This window comes from Nelumbo nucifera, chromosome 4, assembly GCF_055504915.1.
Source record: "Nelumbo nucifera cultivar China Antique chromosome 4, China Antique-T2T, whole genome shotgun sequence".
NCBI lineage: Eukaryota > Viridiplantae > Streptophyta > Magnoliopsida > Proteales > Nelumbonaceae > Nelumbo > Nelumbo nucifera.
This window is the reverse complement of record NC_142652.1, coordinates 41,419,221-41,442,494: the sequence shown is the minus strand read 5'-3', so window position 1 is coordinate 41,442,494 and position 23,274 is coordinate 41,419,221. Positions and strand designations below refer to the sequence as shown.

At 37.9% G+C, this 23,274-nt stretch overlaps 2 protein-coding genes and 1 non-coding gene across 3 annotated transcripts; 2 read left to right on the top strand and 1 right to left on the bottom strand.

Annotated features, from left to right (window-relative positions):
• The first annotated feature begins 227 nt into the window (after positions 1-227).
• On the top strand, positions 228-2,805 carry LOC104611090 (transcription factor MYB52-like). Its single transcript, XM_010278010.2, has 3 exons — positions 228-674; positions 1,132-1,557; positions 1,679-2,805. The coding sequence occupies exons 1-3, from the start codon at positions 560-562 to the stop codon at positions 1,855-1,857; spliced, it is 720 nt and encodes a 239-aa protein (XP_010276312.1). The 5' UTR covers positions 228-559; the 3' UTR covers positions 1,858-2,805.
• Positions 2,806-17,045: 14,240 nt separating this feature from the next.
• TRNAS-GCU (transfer RNA serine (anticodon GCU)) lies at positions 17,046-17,127 on the bottom strand. The gene has a single exon. It is a non-coding gene; the product is annotated as a tRNA-Ser (tRNA).
• A 3,905-nt stretch (positions 17,128-21,032) lies between these two features.
• Positions 21,033-22,777, top strand: LOC104611057 (uncharacterized). The gene is made up of 5 exons (XM_010277972.3): positions 21,033-21,242; positions 21,352-21,506; positions 21,591-21,675; positions 22,040-22,240; positions 22,316-22,777. Exons 1-5 carry the CDS (start codon positions 21,152-21,154, stop codon positions 22,597-22,599), a joined length of 816 nt encoding a protein of 271 aa, XP_010276274.1. The 5' UTR covers positions 21,033-21,151; the 3' UTR covers positions 22,600-22,777.
• The last annotated feature ends 497 nt before the right edge of the window (positions 22,778-23,274 follow it).

Here is a 23,274-nt window from a genome sequence, read left to right as displayed (position 1 = left end):
GCTTTCTCAGCCAACAACCAAGTGGGGTTTTTCTGTTAGTGTCATTCACTATGAAAAGACACAAATATTCTATTTAATTTCAATAAGTTATAAAAGAAAACGAGGGAATAATTTAGGTTGACAGATTTTGAAAGGATAACCAAATTCACCCTACTAAGCAACCTCTCTCTCTCTCTCTCTCTCTCTCTCATGTTATAAGCCCTTTGTTAGCCAGGACGCTTGCATCAAGCATAGTTGCGGAACTCTCCGATCTATCCCCTAGCCTCTAACAGAAGTTCGGATATACTACTGCTGTCCGTATTTATTCTGTTGGGGTCTTCTTTTCTGCTTGTCTTGGTTTCCCAAATTAATATATTGAATCCTTAAAAATTATGAGTCTTTGAAACATCTGTTATCTTTTTCAGTACAATACTTTCGTCCTTCTCCGTCTTTCAATATTGTGTTGTTTCCCTAGTATTCTTCTTTTTTCTTTTTGAAACTAAAGAAAAAGAAAACAGGAAAGAATTGAAACTTCAACTTCGAGTTGGGTTCTTCTTCTTCTTTTCAGTTTATTAGAATTATGTGCACCAGAGGCCATTGGAGGCCAGATGAAGATGAGAAACTCGGGGAATTAGTGGAACGGTATGGGCCTCATAACTGGAAAGCCATAGCTGAAAAGCTTCCTGGAAGATCAGGTGCAAAGATTTTTTTTTTCTTTTTTTTTTTCTTTACAAAAAAAATCTACTTGATCATGGAGAATACGCCTGATCCACGCAGAGGGCCTCGTTAATTAGTTTTGTATTCAATCGACCCTTATGCAAATATCATACAGAATTAAACTTCGAAAGAAGGAATGGTAAAATATCATAAATATCAGAATTCTATTTGCTATATATTTAGAGAGAACCTTGTTATGCAGAAGTTAGAAGGATTGCAACTTATAATACCATTAATTGGATTGGTAATTAATGCACAATAATCAAGAATTTGGGATGCAGCAACTAACTGCTTCTCATTCTACTATCTACAGAAGAATTTTAGATATACATTAAAGCATGAATATTAGGTTGGACTATCAATAGATCTAACATCTATATGACATCTGAGAAACAAATCTTCTCTTTTAATTTGTAAACTGTTGGCATATTTCAGGGAAAAGTTGTAGGTTGAGGTGGTTTAACCAATTGGACCCAAGGATCAACAGAAGCCCTTTTACAGAAGAGGAAGAAGAACGGCTTCTTGCATCTCAACGGGTCTATGGCAACAGATGGGCAGTTATTGCACGGCTTTTCCCTGGGCGTACTGACAATGCAGTGAAGAACCACTGGCATGTGATAGTGGCACGAAGATGTAAAGAGAGATCAAGATTCTATGGAAAGAGAGCTGCTCAAATGTTGATTAATGAGGCAAAATCTTTGTTGAAACAAGATGTGAATTTGAACGATGAGCCCTCAGACTTTGCTTCCTTGGCGCAAAAGTACTATCAAAGACATTTGAGTCCAAGCATACAAAGCCATCTCCTTTGTCCTAAAGAGTACATCCATCCTGAGATTCCTAGATTTTGCACCAAGATTGCAGGTAAAACTGTGTATAATGCCTATAGCAAGAGAACCTCTTCAATTTCACCATAGACGACGACTGAAGTTGTTTTCTGGATTAATTATGATCATATTCTAATTCTTGATCTGAATAACTGCAGATGGGAATAACCCAATTCAGTTTTATGATTTTCTCCAAGGGAACACCAGCTCTAATGGAAGTGAAGTGGTAGACCATGAAAGAAGGGATGAGCAAGAGGTGGTACAGAAATCTAACAAGCAAGAGAGAAAGGCTGGCGTTGCATTCATAGACTTCTTATCAGTTGGAGCTTCTTCATAGAGTAGGTAGCTCCAATGTTAATTAACATATATGGTAAAATAATATATATATATATATATATATGAATTAATGCATTGTACAAAAATCCTAACTTGATGGAACTCTTTGATTGCTTGAAATTCAACCGGAACTAACGAAAATATTTATATATGTGTATGTAAAATTCTATAACCACTTCTATTTGTATTTATACCATGCAAAGGAAAAGAATGAAAAATGCCTTCAAGTTTGAATTCTTACTAATTAAATAACCACTTCTATAATATTGCTGAAAACATGCATTAATTTATGCATATGTATGCTTATGTGAGAAGATGTTGATAAAGCGTAGTTTATTGGGACATACCACTATGACATCATGTTTATGAATCATTTTCATATATAACTTATGCGCTTGCATGATTATAATAGTTTGTATGTATGTATGCATGTATTTGTAATTCATTGGGAAGGTTCTAATCTGCTGAGATCAGCCTGATCAAATGCATTAAGGTGGATGAGAGCCACGGGCTGAAGATGTTAGATTTAGTTTAGTGTTGAAGTTTTAATAGATTGAGTAGGGCTAGCTAATTAGTTGACCTCAAACCGAGACAACCCAGCTCCATAGATGGCAATTATTAATTTCGATTGTATATGTAGAAACTAGAAAACAATGGGCATACTTTGTTTCTTTTGTTCTTTATTAGACTCTCTTTGTTTTGTAATGTAAATCTAAACTGGATATAAATTTTGCACCTGACTCAGTTTGTTTGTTTGTAATTATGAATTGCACTCATTTAATACAGAATTTGTACTTTTGCCTCATTGTCACAAATTGGTAGTACAAATTTTGTATCTCAAAACCTGATGGAAATTTGTATCACCACCCACCTACCTCAATTTTTCGTCATATAAAAGTGAGGACCACATCATCTAGCTTCTCCTACCTCACTCCTAATCGGATAACACTCCCCCTACCTCAATTCTCTTTGTTTGTAATGTAAATCTAAACTGGAAACAAATTTTGCACCTAATTCAGTTTTGCATCTGTTTATTTGCAATTATGATTTGTATTTATAGTTAATATAGAATTCATACTTTTACCTCATTTTCACAATTTGATAGTGCAGATTTTGCATCTCAAAAACAAATGGAATTTGAATCACCTTCCACGTACTTCAATTCTTTCTCATATAAAGTGAGGACCACATCATTTAGCTTCTCCTAAACAGATAGCCCTCCCTCTACCTCCATTCTCTTGCATATATAAGGTGGGGATAACATCATTTTACTTTCTATTTACTTCTTACAAACAAATAAGACAGTCAAAGCAAAAGTAAAGCAGAATTTACACTCAACCTCAAGGTTTAAAATTTCAATGGGTGTATCATATTATATCTTTGAAAAACAGATATGGGATACGCATAGACATTGGGTGTCTCATCTTTTTTCATGCGTATTAGACTGTATCGAGCGTGTATCGGGGCATACCGGTAATGTATCAACAAAAAAGATACGGCCAAAAACAAAAAAAAAATAAAGGGGGAAAGCAAGTTTTTTTTCCTTGAAATAAGCCTTCTTTCACCCCCCCCCCCCAAATGACACTAAAACCAAGGTTTAAATTTTCGATATGATATGCCTGATACGGGATGTATTGTATCATATCTTTGGAAAATAGATATGGGATACGCATGAAAATCGGGCATCTCATCTTTTTTCATGCATATCGGGCTGTATTGAGGGTGTATTGAGGCATATCGGGGGTGTATCGGGGCATATCGGTAGCGTATTGACGAAAAAGATACAACCAAAAACTGAAAAAAAAATAAAGGGGGAAAGCAAGTTTTTCCCCTGAAATAAGCATTCTTTCACCCCCCAAATGACTCTAAAACCAAGGTTTAACATTTCGATATGATATGCCCGATACAGGACACATCAGTAGCATATCGATGAAAAAGATACGGTCAAAAACTGGAAAAAAAATAAAGGAGGAAAGCAAGCTTCTTTTCCCTAAAATAAGCCTTATTCCACCCCCAAATGACACTAAACCAAGGTTTAAAATTTCGATACGATAAGGGGCATATCGTATCGTATCTTTGAAAAACATATACGAGATATGCATGGAAATCAAGCATCTCGTCTTTTTTTTCATGCGTATCAAACTGTATCAAGGGTGTATCAGGGCTGTCTCGGGGCATATCAATAGCGTATCGACAAAAAAGATACGGCCAAAAACTAAAAAAAAATAAAGGGGGAAAGCAAACTTCTTTTCCCTAAAATAAACCTTCTTCCACCCCCCAAATGTCTCTAAAACTCCAAACCTCATTCCTAGAGTGATATATTTGCAAAAATTTGCAAGAAACAAGTGTGAATCATTAATTTATTTTTTAAGATTTTTCAAATATTGAAAAAGTATGGAAAAAATAGGTAAGATTTTTCAATTTTTTATATTATCTAAATATGTTTTAGATATATGGATTTATCTATCATATCCATAGAGCAATTGGAAATTTCTTATTTACTATTTTTTTTATTTTTAGAATTAAAAAAATATATAATAATTAATTATATTTTATCATTTGATCACCACAATTGAACATATTATAATTCTATGGATGTTCTATCATATCCACAAATAAATTGAAATTTCTTCTTAAATAATTATTTTTTTATATTTATATTTTTAGAATTAAAAATTAATTAATTAATTAATTATATTTTATCATTTGATCACAATGATTGAATATATTATAATTCTATGGATGATCTATCATATCCACAAAGCAATTGAGGTTTCTTCTTTAATAACTATTTTTTGAATATATTATATAATGTTTATTGAGTTATTATAATTTTTGGAAATAAATAATAAACAATAATTATTAATTTTATTTTCACTTAGAAGTTGTGCCAATGCATGTTTTATGTTTAGATAGGAGATTTGGGTTTTTCCCATCCCATAAAAATTTAAAACTTAAGAATTATACTTTATAAATTATACTTAAGGATAGGATTTAATTTTTAATGAAATTATAATTAACTACAATATATTTCTTCATAAAACCATTAGAGTATATTAATTTAATGTATATACACCACATTGAGGTCTTATATTTAGTGTTATTGATGTATTTTTATGATTCATTAAAGTATTTATAGTATTTCCAAGTGTATCTATGTGTATCTTAGTTTTTCTCTTATATGCATGCATATCCAAGATGTATCCCGATATGTCTCTTAAAATTACCTTTTCAATATGCTTAGTATTTCTAATACTTTTAACCTTGCTCAACCTATTTATACTTCCATGCATTATTTATGCTAATTCAAAAGAAACTGTGCTTCAACCCAACTAAGCCTTATGGTATTTCTAGAGATCGAGAATTATGCTAAGCTGATTCTTGTCCTTTTATCTTGCAAGTCAAAAGAAGTGATAATTCTTGTCCTTGGCATACTTGCAAAAGAAGGTTCAATAGGGAGAGCTCTTCACAACATTACAATTTTATTTCACTTGGGAAAAGAATTGCCTATGGATGGAATTTTGCTGATTTAATTTAAAAATCGTATGCTAAGACAATATCACTAACCCCTGGTTGATGAGTGTAGCTAAAGGATAGCCACAACAGGGAGCCTCCTTAAGCATTAGCTATTTTGGTTTCTGTGCCGAGTTTTTTTTATGGATTTTTCAGTTGTCTTGTTCTGTGTAGAGTTTTTGTTTATTTGTGTGTGGGATTTTGTTCTCTGTCTATTTCTGTTTGCTTTTTTAGTCTTGCTGTGCTGTTCTCTTTGTTATTTATATTTTGTAATGAAAGTTCTAATTACCAAAGAGAGAGAGACCAGATTTAACTATAAATCCAATGTCTGAATAGACACACCACCGGAAAATTAAATAAAGAAGAAAGAAAGAAAAACATATTAGCATATCCTTGTATCATGAGACTATTGATGTTTCAACTATATACTATTTCATACCAACCAGCCACTCGAAGTTGGGTTACAGGTTGATTAAATTGAATTCAGATGGGTAATATCTAAATCTAATCCCGTAAGAATGCAAGAGATTGAATGTGATTAGATAAATATGTAAAACTTAGATTTAAATAATATTAGGTTATATATTCAAATAAAATGTATAATCAGATTGGATCAAAACCTAGTGGATCGAATCAAGCAACATCTAAACCAATCCAATTATGGCTAAATGAATCCAACTTAAACAGATCACTTTTATATTTGTGCCTTCTAATCAATGTTGACCAATCTACTCTATATACTTAAAATGCAGTTGTCCATGTCAGTAGTCCATTTCTGCCTTCTCCATTATTTATCTAATTTTCTATTTTTAACATTTTTATTATATTCTCACACATATTCACCTAAAACATTTCCCCCACCTAAAATTTCTCCACGTAAAACATCTCTTAAACTATCTCACATCCCTAATAAAATGGTTTACATCTCTCTCTATCTCTCTCTCTCTCTCTCGCTATTCAAAATACCTGCATTTAATTTTCCATCAAGCATACTGATGGCAATCTGATCTGCCCCCAATGGGACCCGCCCTGGTCAAGGTGGATTTCAGAGAAATCCAAAACTATTTTAATCTGGGTATCAACTAACCCTAAACCCGCATCAATATACATATATATACATACATATCACTTTTTACAAAGAGATATACCAAAAGCCACTTGATAATTGATAAATCAAATTAGTGGCATACCCTTTAAAAATTAAAGCATAAAGATATTAGAACTTTTAGAAGAATTTGCAAAAGAAATAATCAATTTGGACAAATGGCAAGTTCAAGTCCAACCCAAAATGTGAATGAACCATGCTAGCTAGAAATGGTCGGGGCAGGGTGGGGCAAATTTGGTGATCCCCATTCCCCACAAGTACAAGGATGGGGCTGGGATTTATAGCCCCATTGGGGTATGGAGCAGGATGTGTTTGGGGTCGGGGATGGGATATGTAAAACCTAGCCCCGCTCTATACAGTTGCATTCATAATCAAGCGTATTAAAATATTAATGTTTAAGTTAAAATTTAAATATTAAAATAAATTAAATTAATATATATACACACAAATAATAAATAATAAGGTAAATAATAGTAAAAGTAAAGTAATAATAATTAAAAATTTATTATAAAATAATAAATAATAAAATTAACAAATAAGCAATATAAACCAATTAATAAAATAATAAAATAGAAAAGTTAGTAACACTAAATAAAATAAATTTTACTTTTTAAAACTTATTCATTTTACATTAATTTCAAACTTTATCAATAAGTTTTAATAAAACTAAATTATTAATAAAAGTGTATGATTTTAAAGCAGATATATTTTATACTACTAAAATATAGTTGGTCATGTCAACACCCCCTCTCCATTCTTTCATGTATTTTTCTATTGTTATAATTTTGTCTCCATTTTTTTAACATTATCTCTACCAAGGTTTAAAATTTCGACATGATATACCTGATAAGAGGTATATCATATCTTTGAATAACTATATATAGAACAATAAGAAAAGGAGTGCTTCTTAATTTTTCCACCATATCGCCCCATATCGGTAGTGTATTGGTGGTGTATTGACCAATACACTATTGTTTCTATGGTGCATCAATGGATATGCAATAAATTCTTTAATGGCAAAAACAATATATATATATATATAGAGAGAGAGAGAGAGAGAGAGAGAGAGAGGAAAGAAGGCTTCTAACCCCCAAAAAGAAGCCTTCTTTCACCTTTGAAAGCCTCTAAAACCATACCACATTCCTAAATTGTGAGATTTGCAAAAAAACAAGTGTCAATCTTCAACTTTTGTGAAGATTTTTCAAAATTAGAAAATACTGCAAAAATAGGTATGTTTTTAAATTTTTTCATAATATATTGTCATTTCTTGTGTTTTTTTGTTTAAATACGTGAGAATGGTTAATATATGTTGATCTGATTTTGTTGTTATGAGTAGATTTATGGATTTTTTTAAGAAATTTGGGAAAATATAAAATAACCAAAAAAATTTATATATATATTCTAATTTGCTTATAAAGATTGAGTGCATTGTAGATCTATGAATGTTCTATCATATCCATAGACCAATTGAAATTTCTTCTTCAATATTCTTTTTTTTTGTAATTACTAGAATTAAAATATAAAATAATTATTTATATTTTTTTATCTACCCATAATGATTGAGTATGTTGTAGGTCTATGAATTTATCATATCCATATAAAAATTGAAATTTCTTCTTCAATATTTTTTTACTCTCTTTGTAATTTTCGGGATTAAATAATAAAAAATAATTATTTATATTTTCTTGTGATTTGGCCATAAGGATTGAGTATGTTGTAGATATATGGGTGGTCTATGATATCCATAAAGCAATTAAAATATCTTTTTCAAGATTAATTTTTTTATTTTTGAAATTTTAGAATTAATAAATATATACTAATTATTTCAATAAGAAATACTATTAATTATATATTCACTTAGAAGTTGTCTTAATGTATGTTTAAGGTTGGATAGGATAATTAAGCATAGGATTTTTTTAGTGACATTTGAAAACTAGATAAAACTATTTAAAAAAAAAAAAGAAATTGATATATTCTATATGATATGAGGATAGAATTTTATGGTTTCTATATCCATAAACCCATACAATTTTATGTGAAAATTTTATTTTTTGAATTTTTATTTATTTTTTAAAATAAAAATAAATAAAAAATAACCATTTGATTGCCAAAAGTGTTATCACTTCCACTCTTGTGAGTGATTTCTAATATAGGAATCTAGATACTTAAATTCTTTCATTGTAGCCTCTTAGAAACAAGAAATGTGAAATGTTAAGTGTGAGCATGATGGTTAGATACTTGGATAAATTTGAATATACAATTTAAATGTGTTCCCATATGTTGTTTATGATATTTTTCTACCTAAAGCCAACTAAGATATGTGTTTTTTGTGTGCCTATTCCTTATTGGGGTCTTATATTTAATGCTATTAATGTATTTTTATTATTTATTGAAGTATTTATAGTGTTTCCATGTGTATCCATATTTATCTTGAGTTTTTTTTGGATATGCATGCATATCCTGATGTGCCTCTTAAAATTGCCTACTTTAAATATTGGAATAAACTATGAGAAACTTGAGGTGCCCCTCATGGCACATGATAACCCTCTCTTTTGCCTTCAACTAGAAGCTTCTATAGACCCCTACTAAGAACCTATTCCACAAGAAAAAAGAGACGAGGAGAGAGTGGATCCCCTAACAAAGACCCCTATAAGACTTGAAGAAACCAGCAATTGTTTTACTAACCAACTTAATTCATTGCTCACCAAAACCAAACTTCTTAAGTGTAACATACAAGAAAGGCCACTCCAATCTATCATACACCCAAGGTTCAAAGTATCGATACGATGTGCATATCGTTCGTATCGTATCGGTACTTAGAAACGGCCGAAACACCTGGTTTTTAGTTTTTTTTTCAAATTTTTGTTTTTTGAGAAGCTTAAAACGTGATTTTTATTGTTGAAAAAAGTTGGGAGTTCGAAAGACTTGGAAACAGGCATTTCAGACCGTATCTTTTTTAAAAGATACGATACGATATCGTATCGATACTTTAAACCATGCATACGCCTTAACCATATCCAGGTTTAGAATAACATTTCCCCCCTCCACCTTGTGATCCAATTCATTAGATATTTCTTATACAATTGTTACACAATCTATAATGCATCTTTCTTTCACAAAGGCACCTTTTTTTATAACGCTAATGTATTAATAAGAAAAAAGAAGTACACAAGGTGTATATAAAAGAGGCTCTCACCACACTAGCCTCAGAATAGAACGACTTAAAACAAACAAGCCTACACCAAATGTTGGTAACAAGGATCAATCCTTGGGAAGGTAAGAAACTGTAGGTTTTACAAAGGGTGGTAGAGCAAAGGTTGGCAACTCAGCCAGAGGTAAATCAAACGATTGATTGGCATCAACGAATGGTGCTTTTTCAAAATTTGAAACATGCGCCCATTTTCCATCAGGTTGCAAGGATGAGAGTGCAATGATGGATAGAAAATTCAAATCCATTATTGCCTAAGGCTTAAGGCAGGTCACCGTACCTTCTACCCATTTGAAACTAGTACACGAGTCGATCGGATTTAAAGGATTTCTTCTCTTCCTTCTTCGATGCCTTCGTCTACAATGACTCCTATTAAAAACATCCATGTTAGCAAATAAAACCCGATCTTGTCCATTGGGAGTACCTTCCTCCTTAACATGGTTTTGGACAAGAAATAGGGGGTCTGCCCTTTTGAGTTGAGACGACTTGGACAAGTGAAGTGGTGAAGGTAGAAGATTCCAATGGCCAACCTGAAAACCTTCATCTTCTACTATTAATCGTAGAACATATTTGGGTCCTCTAACCTCTAGACCAATTACTCTGGGGATATCTTTAACTATGTGACTCCAAACGAGCAAACAAAGGGAGTCAATGGAACTTCAAGACAGGTTTTCTGGGTCTGCTACAACGAAAATCTCCTAGATTTCCAATTTCTCTAAAGATCACTAGGCACTAGACATGTAGTGGTACCCCAAAAACACGTACTCACCACCATCCAAAACTCATCCTCTTCTTATTCGGGCATCCCTATGCACTCCATCGATATAAGAAGACTTGCTACCCATTAAACCAAGACAAACCAGAGTGCAAGGCACCGATAGCTTCTACCTTAGAGGCGAAAATAAGGAGGGCTTTATTTCATTCCAAAATCCTAGCTTTTAGTTTTGTTGTGGTTTGCCATGACTAGGTTGCCCAACTCACAATCTTCTAGTCCCAGGGGTGAGTCACAGAGCCCTTCCTCTGAAACACAAACCCTTAGGCTATTTTTGGTTTGAAGGAAAAAATAGGGAAATGTAGGGAAACCTTTACAAGTTGTAAAGGTTTTAAAGGTTTCCCTACATTTCCCTTCCTTTCCCTACTTTTTCCTTCAAACAAAACAGAGCCTTAGTGATGCACCGGAGGCTTTTACCTTTGCACAAATTGTCTCAGCAACACCTAAAGACGCCATCTTGTTTAGTAGAAATCAATCTAGGAGATATCCTTCCATGTCTAGATAAAATTTTAGAAATTATTTTGCTAACAAACTTAAGAAGGTTAATGGGATCGATGGAGACTAATTAGAAAATATTGTAGGTCTTGATACTTTTGGAATTAGGCCAATGAAAAAAGATGTATAGGATTGAAATAACTCTCCCCCTTTGAAGAAACAAACCATAGGTTCGATGACATCTGATGGAGGGTGAATTGACCCGACCTCCTAAGCAGGCGACACGTGGACGTGACTCAACATAAGTAACAGTTCAGCGTGATAGCCTGGCTACAACTGAGTAACGAGCTCGTTAAAGTCCTCACAGGTCAGCTCGCTACATTATAGCTCGCCATGGAACGAGCTCACTACAGCGCGAGCTCAAGGACCCCAATATACTGAAAGGGAACACTCCAAGCTAAGTCTATCCCAGCTTACGAGCACAGAGAATCAGCTTGCTCCAATACTTAGGCAAGAGGGCCGCCTCAAGGGCAACCTTAGGCGGAATCACCTCGAGATACCTTCAGGAGCTCACTACAAGTCAGCTCGCTATTGAGCGACACGGCATTTTCAAGAAGCTTCTTATCTGACAAGACCGTACCCGTCAGACTGCACCACGTCTCCTGACAGACGACGCAGTCCCGACCAGCCTAGTAGACCGCACACACGTCTCTCGACAGGTGGTGGCGTGTCTATCCTTTCCGGGTCGTGTCTCTCATTTGATTGGGCAGTACTCTACAACGGCTACCTGCACAACCCTGGCAAATAATGGTTGTGACAGAGGGCCAGTGGCGGTTACGCCCGATTTGACAAGAACATCTGTATTTAAAGGCTCAAGTTTCCAAGGGGCGAAGGTAATTGAATTGAACTGATCTACCACTATCTGCACTCTTAGCTCTCTTTGCATTTCTTACAGCTTCAGAGTTCTAACTTAAGCATCGAAGTATTCCCACCGGGCGAGCTCTCCGGGAATCCATCACCTTCCTCTTCTCAGGTACCGTCCATCGCCAGATAGGAGTCAGACGTCCGCCAGCTAGGAGTGCCCGGATCGCATTGCATCATTTGGCACCGTCTGTGGGAACGCTTCAAAAAGCCTTCCTCTAATCTCTGCAACTTTTTCTAACAACTCAACATTCATGGCTTCCTCTGGCAATGTTGGACAAGGTGCCGACCAGAACGCTTCTGGGGAGCAACCCAACTCCCCACTATCTGCATTGGATAGTTCACTGTCCCCCTCTTTGTGGACGGAGTTCCCAGCCTAAATGTGCCTCAAACAGTGGCACCTGTGAACGCTCTGCTTCCTTCCACGGTTGGAACGACCTTCACTAAACCTTTTGTTGTTCCCCCAGTGACCAACCAAAACCAGCTTGAAGACCTGGTGCAGTGCATGCGAGCTATGCAAGCTCAAATGCAACAGTTCCAGTAGTTTCAACTCTATCAGTAGCAAGTGTTGCATCAAGTTTCTTAGTACCAGTACCAACAGCAGTTCCCTTCACTGCCTCAGGCCCAGCAGTTGCTTCCCCCTCGGCATCTGGCCACGAAGCAAACCAAGCCCCACCCCGTCGGAGCGAACGTCCTCGCCGGTGAGAGGCCTCTCAAACCCAGAATCCTTCTAAGATCCAAGCCTCACCCCACAGCAAGAAGGAGAGACCAGTCACCCCCGCCTCACAGCCTGCAGGAAAGTCGGGGGCCTCCCAACTGGTCAGGCCCGCATCGCCTCAACACTCTCAGTTCGAGCTCCCGCTCGCCGAAAACCAGTTTGAGGTCCTAGCAGTAGATTACAGGCAAGGCCCTTCGATTCACAGCTATTACCAGCAGTCTGAAACCATCGAGCTCGATAATACTGAACCCAGCAGCACCAACGTTGAGCCGGCGAAGCAGCAGTGGAGGCGTCGTTGAGCTCGCTAAACTGGCACTAGCGTCCTACCCGAGATCAAGGGTAAGGAGGAGGTAAGCTTAGGTGAAGTAAAAGCTACTCCTCTCCTTTCAGTTCCCTCCCCCCTGTCTCCAAAACTTCTTGTTGTTTCTATATCAAAGGACTTCAAGCTTCCTCCCCTGGATAAGTATGATGGATCCTTTGATCCGAATGACCATGTTGATGCCTTTCTATCCCAGATGCACCTAGCAAGGACCAGTGAATCCTGTATGTGCGTGGCTTTCTCCACCACCTTCAAAGGGGTAGCCCATACATGGTACCGAAACTTTGCGCCCGGATCGATAAGAAGCTGGGTGCAGTTTGTGCAAGTCTTCACTTCCCATTTTTTCACCAGCAAGAGATGCCCGAGAACTCAAGAGAGCCTCCTCGGCATAGTCCAAAAGAAAGGGGAGTCCATTCGGAGTTATATCAAGCAGTTCAATGACGTTTGTTTGCAAATACCCGACCTGGACCCTACAGTTCGGCTCACCACGTTCAAGCAAGGCATTACCCACAAAGAATTCAAGTGGCACGTGGTTGTTAATCAGCCCAAGACTGTGACCGAGTTCCTCAAGCTCGTGGATCAGTTTATAGGGACGGAGGAGGAGATCAACCAGAAAGGTGAATAGGCCCTTGAGAAAAGAAAAGGGGAAATAGAGTCCTCAACTCAGGGTGATAGCAAGAAGAAGAAGGACCAAGCTCGGGGAGCAAGGCCGAGTCAGCCTTTCCGAGCTCCAGCAATAGAGAGAACGGACTACACGCCCCTGAACGCGAAGCGGGCCGAGATCCTTATGGCGATCAAGGACACCCCGTATATTAAGTGGCCACCTCAGCTGAAGGCAGATCCTAGTGTAAGAAATAAAAATTTGTATTGTAATTTCCATAAAGACCACGGTCATAGCACCGAAAATTGTAAAAACCTCCGCGACGAGATAGAGGAGCTCATCCGTTGCGGATACTTGAGAAATAATAATAATAATAGTAAAATAGGTCGGCAGGGGGAGCAGAGTAGAGATGCTCCCAAATCTAGCAGGCAGGCAGAACAACTGCAGAGGCAGCCCCCTGAAGAGAGACCAGCTCGGGGGACTATCCACGTGATTGTCGAAGGTTCGGTCATTGCAAGCTGTACCTCAGCGGCAGCTTGGACATCAGTTCGCGAGGCCGCCAGGGAAGAGCAGAATCCCCCGAAGCGGCCAAGGACAGAAGACCCGATCTTCACAAAGGACAATGCACGCGGGGTCCACTATCCCCATGATGATGCGCTCGTTATAAAGGTAAGGATTAATGACTTTGAAGTCAAGCGTGTCCTCGTCGACTCCGGCAACTCGGCAGATATCCTTTTCAAAAGCAGCATTTGACCAACTCCAGCTCCAAGAAAGCGACCTGAAGCCCGCAAATACTCCCCTGGTAGGCTTCAATAGAGAGGAAGTCAGGCCCCTGGGAAGGATTACTGTACCTGTGGAAGTCGGCACCTGGCCTAGCATAGTGAGGCTCAACCACAACTTCTTAGTGGTCGCAACCCCCTCCCCGTACAATGCCATAGTAGGACAACCAATCACCCATGCCCTACGTGTTGTGGTCTCCACTTACTATTTGGCAATGAAGTTCCCCACGGACTTCGGAATTGGGATAGTGCGAGGTGACCAGTTTGAGTCTCGCAAGTGCTACGTCGCCGCCCTCAAAGGGAAAGCCAAGGTGGCCGACGACCTCGAGCTGGAGTGACCTACGGAGCAATGCGAGGAGCGAGCTGCACCCATGGAAGAGACTATCTCCATCCCGGCATCGACGAAGGACCCAGCTCGAACACTTCAGATCGGCGCTTCCATTGAGGAGCCTCTACAATCCCAACTGGTAAGTTTCTTACTTGAAAATTTGGATGTTTTTGCATGGTCCGCTGGCAGAGATGCCCGGCATAGACCCTAGCATCATAACTCACAAGCTGAATATTGATCCTGTAGTTAGGCCCGATAAACAGAAGAAACGCAACTTAGCCCCAGAGCGTTGGGGAGCAGTTGACGAGGAGGTCGGGAAGCTCCTCGCAACTGACTTTATCAGGGAAGTCCATTACCCGAGCTAAGTGACCAACCTCGTTCTGGTAAAAAAGGCTAACGGTAAATGGCGCATGTGCGTCGATTACACCGACCTAAACCGAGCTTGCCCAAAGGACTGCTTCCCACTCCCCAGGATCAACCGTCTGGTGGATGCGACCTCAGGGCATGAGTTGTTAAGTTTCCTAGACGCCTATTCGGGCTACAACCAGATCAGGATGGACCCAGCTGACGAAGAAAAAATTGCCTTCATAACCGAGCTCGGCTTATACTGTTACAAGGTCATGCCCTTTGAATTAAAAAATGCTGGGGCAACCTTTTAGAGACTTGTAAATAAATTGTTTGAGCCATTGATTGACAGAAAAATAGAATGTTATGTAGATGACATGGTCATCAAAACCCAATTTTCACATGATTTAATACAAGACTTGCATTCAGTTTTTGAAATTTTGTGTAAATTTAACATGAAGTTGAACCCGAATAAGTGTGTCTTCGGTGTCACCTTGGGTAAATTCCTAGGGTACATCGTTAACCGGCGCGGCATTGAGGCTAACCCGGATAAAATTAAGGCTATCCTAGACATGAGACCACCCTAGAAACTGAAGGAGGTTCAAAGGCTGAATGGCCGAATAGCTGCTCTGAGCCGCTTCATGTCCAAGTCGGCAGACCGCTTCCTGCCTTTCTTCAGGGCAATTAAAAGCAAAGGTTTTGAATGGACCGAAGAGTGTCGGCTCGCGTTCGACGAGCTCAAAAAGTACCTCGCTAGTATACCAGTCTTAACCCGGCCCGAGGAGGGCGATGTTTTGGAGTTGTACCTCTCGGCAAGTGACAAGGTGGTCAGCTCGATACTGATAAAAGAGGTAGATCGTGTCCAACGACCTATCTACTATGTTAGTAAAGTGTTGTAGGGAGCAGAGACGAGATACCCAGAGATAGAAAAATTGGTCTATGCACTAGTTATTGCAGCCCGAAAGCTTCGTCCGTACTTCCAAGCTCACACTATCATCGTCCTTACCAACAAACCTCTGAGGCAAGTTCTGCTCAAGCCCGAGGTCTCTGGTAGGCTGACGAAGTGTGCCATTCAGCTCAACGAGTACGACCTCCAATACAAGTCGCGAACTGCTATCAAGGCCCAAGCCTTAGCAGACTTCGTCACGGAATGCACTTTCAGCTCCGAAATCCTCAGGCCGATCGAGCACGAGGCCCCCAGCTCGGGCGAGCCCAAAGTTCCCAGGCAAGTTGAGCTCAAGCGCCGTGAAGTAGCAACCAATGCGGCATCTCTCCTAGTTAGGCCGAGCACGAACTGGGATGAGGAGCCTTGGATCCTTCACGTAGATGGCTCGTCAAACCAGCAGGGCAGCGGAGCTGGAATCGTTCTGTACGGCCCAAGCGGTACAAAACTGGAGTACACACTACGCTTCGAGTTCGCGACATCCAACAATGAAGCGGAGTACGAGGCGTTAATAGTCGGACTGGCTTTAACCAAGGAAGTGAAAGCCAAGCATATCGTCATCTGCAGTGATTTCTAGCTCGTGGTTAATCAAGTCACAGGCGAATACGAAGCTCGCGAACCAACTATGATCGCCTACTTAGCCAAAGTAAGAGAATTATAAACATTTAAAATATAGTAAAATATTAACATTTTAAAAAATTTTGAATTTATAAAAATTATAAATTCCTTTTTACTAAAATTTATAAATATTTAAAACCAATTAAATTCATATAAAAATAATATTAATTAATAAAATTTTAGTAAAATAAGAAAAATTTTAATTTAAAATTAATTTTTAATAATTTAAGGTTTGATTTAATTACATTTAAAAGTAATTACATTAATAAAGTTTTAAGATTATTCAATAAAAAATATAGCATATGAACTTGGCCACTTTCATTGGGCAATGTATGCAAAGTGGATTGCAGGCTTGGACCAGCTTAGTTCAATTGAAAATGTCATAAAGCTCATTATGCTTCAATTTCATTTAGTAAAACAACTAGTAAAATATTATATATGCTTAATAATTTATATATAAAATTCATAAGCCTAGTTAACGCTAAGTTAGTTTCAAGCACCCTGGAATCTGGGCCGAGCCCGGCCTGGGCTGGCCTAAGCCACACTTTTTATAAAATAATACATAAAAACTACCAAAACGCAAACGTCGCCTGAGAGATTCGAACTCTCGCGGGGAAACCCCATGTACTTAGCAGGCACACGCCTTAACCACTCGGCCAAAGCGACATTGCGAAAGGTAATTGATTATTTAATATATTAAAATAAACATTTCAGTGGACACCTGGAATCTTTAACAATATGATGCAAAATTAGTAGAAGAATTTACATTTACGTCCTTTAAATACCTCCCACTCACATCTCAGCGTGCATTGAGAACATCTTTTATTGACAATTTTATCGAATGTTCTCAATGCACGCTAAGATATACATGTGGGGCGTTTGTAGGGCACCCTTTATGAACCGCAGATGTAATCTCGTGAAAGAATATTTTGAAATTTTGTAAAGATTATTTATTAATATTAATTAATGAAGAAAAGGTGTTGATAGAACTTCCAACTATCCAAGACTCTATTACTTGTGATTATGAAGATGTCAAGATGTTGTCAACCATATTAAAAGATCTGTCATTGAATCAATTGTGACCATCCAAGTGCGTATTCCGCAGCCATTGGGAAACCAAAGGTAGGATTTGTACTTTGACCCAATCCAATGTTGTCACCACTCGCCAATAAGAATAACCCCAAGAATAAGGGTGTAAATGGTATTCGGAAATTTGATTTGGATAATTTGAATATATAGTCGGTTGAATTTAGATTATTTAATTCGATAAATATTCGAATTCGACCGATTATTTAATTTTTATATATTTTTAATTATCTAAAATAATCAATTAAACGAATCGAATATTCGAATACTTAATCAAATTCGAATTCGAATATTGCCTTATCCAATTCGAATTCAATCTATTTACACCCCTACCCAAGAGTTCAGGAGGATGACATCCCAAGTCTCCACTGCAAGAAAATCTTGCAACCAACCATTGCCACCTTGAATCTGAGTTCCACAACTTAACTTGTTATATAATTATACAAATCAATGTGCTTGTTCACTCAATTATCTTGTGAATATTGTCTACCAACTCAAATTCGAGATGGAATAAATTTTTTATTTTTTATTTTTATTTCAATTTAAAGCTTTTTACTAAGGGGTTATTATTGCTTGCTGCAATAACAATATTTCTTCCATAAATGTAAGGGGTGTTAGGTCAAGGGCATGCATATGTGTTGTGCCAAATATAAAGGATCAATGAAAAGTTAAAACACATACTAAAAGAAAAAAGAACACTAAAATATGAGGGCATGGATGCAAAAAAAAAAAAAAAGCCCATGAAATATTTAAAATTGAAAGGGAGAATTATATTTTATTTTATTTTATTATAGTGTGCTATAAAAGCAAACAGACTGATGAACGGTCTAGATTTTCCAATCATCCTTTCTTTGTGAAAGATTAAATCAAAACTGCCTTTTATTTGAAAAAACAATCATTTCTTATTCTTATTCGTGTGCGAAGTGCTGCCATTCTGCCAACATTGAAAGGAGAAAAAAGGCAAATATGTCTTGGTGTGCATTGTTCATTGAAATCTGATGGCACTTTTGGGTCCAATTCCACCTTCACCACTGCTATCAACATTCCACCTTCCACTGGTATGAAGATGCCAACACCATACAATGTCTGGCTTTAAAGTGAAGGAGAATGATAAGCGCTGACAGATAAAACTGCAAATCATGCTCGTGGTCGTGGGCATCTCTGTGAGTCTCACAGCACATAAAGGCAGCTCATCATAGACTACACCTGCCTTCTGAGTTCTGCTTATTGATCATTGACTCACTATATATGAACGTCTTCCTTCCACTGTTCTCATTATTCCTACGGTTTGACCGATAGGACAAAACATATTATTTGGTTGCTTGGGCTGGGTTTTGTGTCAGGTTGGGATTTGGGCTTACCTTGTTTCTTCACTGTTGTGATTTAGGGCTGCGTAGGGTTTCAGATTAATCCAAACGCAACCCTAGGAATGGGTCAAAGGTCTGAGTCTGGGTCGTGCTTGATTTTTCCATTCCGAGCCTATTTCAATTAAAAAATTTGACACATTAGGCTTGAGATCGGGCCTGAACCAGGCTTGGAATAGTTAGTTAAAAATAGCCATGAACCTATTTATCTATCAATAATCTAAACTATTAGACAGGAATATCGTCAGTTTTGTATGTAAAGTTGAACTGGGTTCGGGTTTGTATCAAGGTCGGGTTATGGTTGAGCTGGGATCAAGTCACCCAGGGGCTACTACACCTGGGCTCAGACAGAAAAAAAAAATTAAATCAATTTTTTGGGCCTAACCCAGCCCAAAGACTGAAAATGAAGCCCATCCCAGCCCATGTGACAATTCTGAAATGTTGAAATTGAGACCCTTTTTAAAGTTGAAATAGAGATCAATTGAAAATAGCTGAGGTGGCTGAACTGAAAGACCTATTATTTTTTCTTTTAGTGGATAAATTAGTCATATTATAACATATTAGGGGGTAACCGAAACAAATTCAACATAATTATTTTTTTTATTACTAAATTGAAAACTGGAATTACACAAAAGAAAATAAACAATAGATAAAGGAAGGAAATATCAAAGGTTAGCATCATGTGAGAGAAAAAAAAAAGCCCACTGGTTTAGTGTAGTGCTAGGTTCTGTTTGGTTCACAGGAATATGAGCCTAGAATTGGAGTAGGAATGGCCTATTACAATTCAGCTGTTTGGCTGGTTGGAATGAGATTTGCCATTCTGGCTGGAATAGCATTTACCCATTGAATGAATGGCCATTTCAGCCTCCCCTTTGGGAATGAGTATCTCATTCCAACCAGCTAAAAATGAAAAAAGAAAAAAAGACAAATGACTTAAAAAGTAAAATCCCCCCAATCCTATTTCCTTAAACCTGATGCCCACCTTCCTTGAGAGTCTTACATATCTTATAAAGTCCAATTTCAATTCTCATTTGAACCAAACAGGTGGGGGAATAGGCGATTCCGATTCGAATTCTGACCATGAATCAAACAGACTCTTGTATATAAAACCTGGCCTGGAAGTTGAACTGTTTTTCTCTCCGGGTAAACTTGTCAGTGGTTCAAAGCTTTAAATGTCTGGTTCAATTGGTAATCACTAATCAACCATGTTATTATTATAGAAATTTCAAAAATGAAAAATATATATATATAAACCTGTAACCCATTAAAGGTCTCAGACGGGTCATTGACCAAGCCATGAACTTTGAACCGGTCGGGTCAACAATTAAATGAAAATAGTGGTTTTCTCAGCAAATTCAAGCAAGAATTGACACAAATGAGCAATTGAACCAAATTATACCAATCAGATTCTACTTCAAAAGACCCATTTCTCTTCTTCACTTTTCATGTTTGTCTTGGAATTTGGATGAACCAGTAGCATGAACATCATCCGGATCCAATATCCGAACTAGATCCACGGGCTCTACTCCATGGATCCATGCAATAAAAGGGGAAAACTTATGCCCAATGCCGGACCAGACCCTGCTCCATCTGGCACACAAATGACAAATGGAGTCCCCAATCAAAGATGGTCCCTTTACCAGACAAGAAATCCATCCATTACTTTCCACCTTTTTTTCCTCCCAGCCACCATGCCATGCCGTGGGCCCACCAGTCAAATGAAATCCAGCCATGGCCAGTCCTAAAGATCCTGAAGGGGAGAAGGGCCCACCACCACCAGGCCCATGAACCTAAGCCAAACAAACTCCTAAAACCACCCAAAAAGCAAATCGATTGGCAGCCAGACCCTGACCCGGCATGGCCCAAAAGGAAAAGCCGAAATTTGAATTGTGTCGAGCACGTCCGTCCTTGACTCCCTGCTCCCCGGCCAGCCCCCCCTCTGTAGTCTGTACATGCTCTTCTTCTACATAATCTAACATCATAACCTCGCCATTATTCAGTCCCCCACCTCACCCACCAAAGAAAACTTAATAAACCCAAAAAGAAACATATCCGAATCCCTAGAACCCTCGCTTTCTCTCCTCTGCCGTTGACTGATTCTCTTCCTCTCTGCATCACCTTCTCTAAACTTTTTTCGTTTTCTTTCTCGCTTTAAATACAACCATTCCTCCATTTCCATTTCCATCGCTCTCAGAGGCCACACCATCAGTGAAGAACTAGGAACTCGAAATCTTCACGCCATGGCGTACAATAGCAGTCTACTCTGCCCTCACCCTTCCTTAGCTTGGGACCTCAACAACGTCGGAGTTTTCAACGCAGACATGTCTCTTGGTATCCTTTCTTCTTTTCCTTTCTTTCTTGTACATAATGTTTCATTTCATTCACCACCGGTGCAACGCAATTAATTACAGTACTATTCTACATCGCTGTCTGTCTTCAGTTATGGAGTCTACGGCACCATTCTTCTTGTCGCCGGCCGATTTTTCGACTGGATATCTACAAGATGCATTGGTGGAGTGGGGTGACCGTTGTAAGCAAAGACGCTTGCAGTTTTATGACAGTGATCAAACAGCTGGTTTCGATCACTTTGTACAGGTAATATTTCAGTCTGAAAATTTATCAGTCAGTACGATCTTTGAATTATGTTACTGGAGAAGAGACTGATAATTTTGTTTACAGAACTTCTCGAACTCGAATTGCACCAAAGACCCACCTGAGAATTTTCACTGCTTGAGCCAGATTTCCGATAGTCATGGAATTTCAGGTCAGCTGCTGTCTCCTTAACTAGATAAATATCTCCATTATTGATTATTGTCAAGAAAGTAGAAGCTCTAAATGAACTGATGATCCAGTTTAGGTTTTTTGAACTGTAAACCGAAATTATGGTGTTTGAACCTTCAAACAGTGTAAAATTAAGATTAGATGGTCATTTTCTTTAAGTATGAAGAATACCCAGAAATGGTTTGAACATTAAACACCACTCCATTAACAGTCAATGAGATTTGACAGGCACTGACTGACACATAAGATATATAGTGATTGTACGTGGTACTTGATACACCATGCTTATTTACTGAAAAACCAATAATTAACTTAATAATCGTCGATAATTTAATTTTGGCCAACAGATGAACTTTTAAACTCTTCAATTAGCAGCATCAGCGATGAAGAAACAGTGGTGTTTTCGGAGTTGAAGACACCAGAAGAGACAGTAGTGTCAGCCCCTGAAACACACAATACATCTGCTTCATCTTACAAGAATCCACTGAAGACTAGCAGCATATGTGACAAAGACACCCTACTCACAAGAGATCCTCTATCATCTTCTGGTACATTCTTTTCCTTGTCTTCTTTCGCTTTACGCGTCCATATTTGTGTCTCAACTTGTTGCTTTGGTTCCTCAGAAGGTCGCTGTCAAAAGAAGAACAAAGTAATAACAGGCGTGGTCTACCCATTTGCACTGGTGAAGCCTGGAGGAGAAGTTGATGGGACCATAACACTCAATGACATAAACGAGAGGATCCTCATGCCTCCTACCAGGCCTGTACGTCACCCAGTAGGGGACTTCGCTTGCCGCCCATGTGTTTGTCGAAATGGGCTCGGCCTCTCTGGGAAATCAGTGGTGGCCCTAACAAGAATCCACACACAAGGGAGAGGAACAATCACAATTATCAGAACAAGAGGTTGAGCCTTGAGGAGTGCTTGTTTAAGCTTAATTAATAAATGCTTGCTTCTTTTTCTTTCTTTTCTGTTCTTCTTTCATTTCTCTTTTGTTTTTCATTTTTCATTGTATATATAAGATATATATGTGTAAAGTTTGGATTTCTTAACTAAACTATGCCGAAAGAGTGAAAGGTTTTGGACTACATAGTACATTATTTTACCATCCCTAGACACTTTAAAATTCCTATAAAGATTCCTTCAGGCTACTAAATCTAAGACCCATGTGAGTTATTGCTTGTGACAAGCACTAAAATCAAAAAAAATTGTAGTGCTTCAGCAACCCTATATCTATATATCCCCCAAAAATCACTACATATATAAATAAGGCCATCCCAATCATCTGGATGCAGTTCTAACCTTTGTCTTTTTTTTTTATGTATTTGGCCTCTCTTAGAGTTTGAACATGCATTTTCATGTCAGTCCGAGATTTTATCATTATATCAATAAATGACCCCTTTAACCCTATCAAAAGCAAATATGAATGTCATTAAAAGGGTGTTTGTTTCCGTTTATATTTATTGAGTAAACACTGCCACATCATTATGTGCATTGGTATATAATCGATGTTTGCTTTTGTAAGCATGTGCTTCTTCTATTTCAGGAAGCTTCATTTTGGAGCTTCCTCTAATAGGTAGGCGTT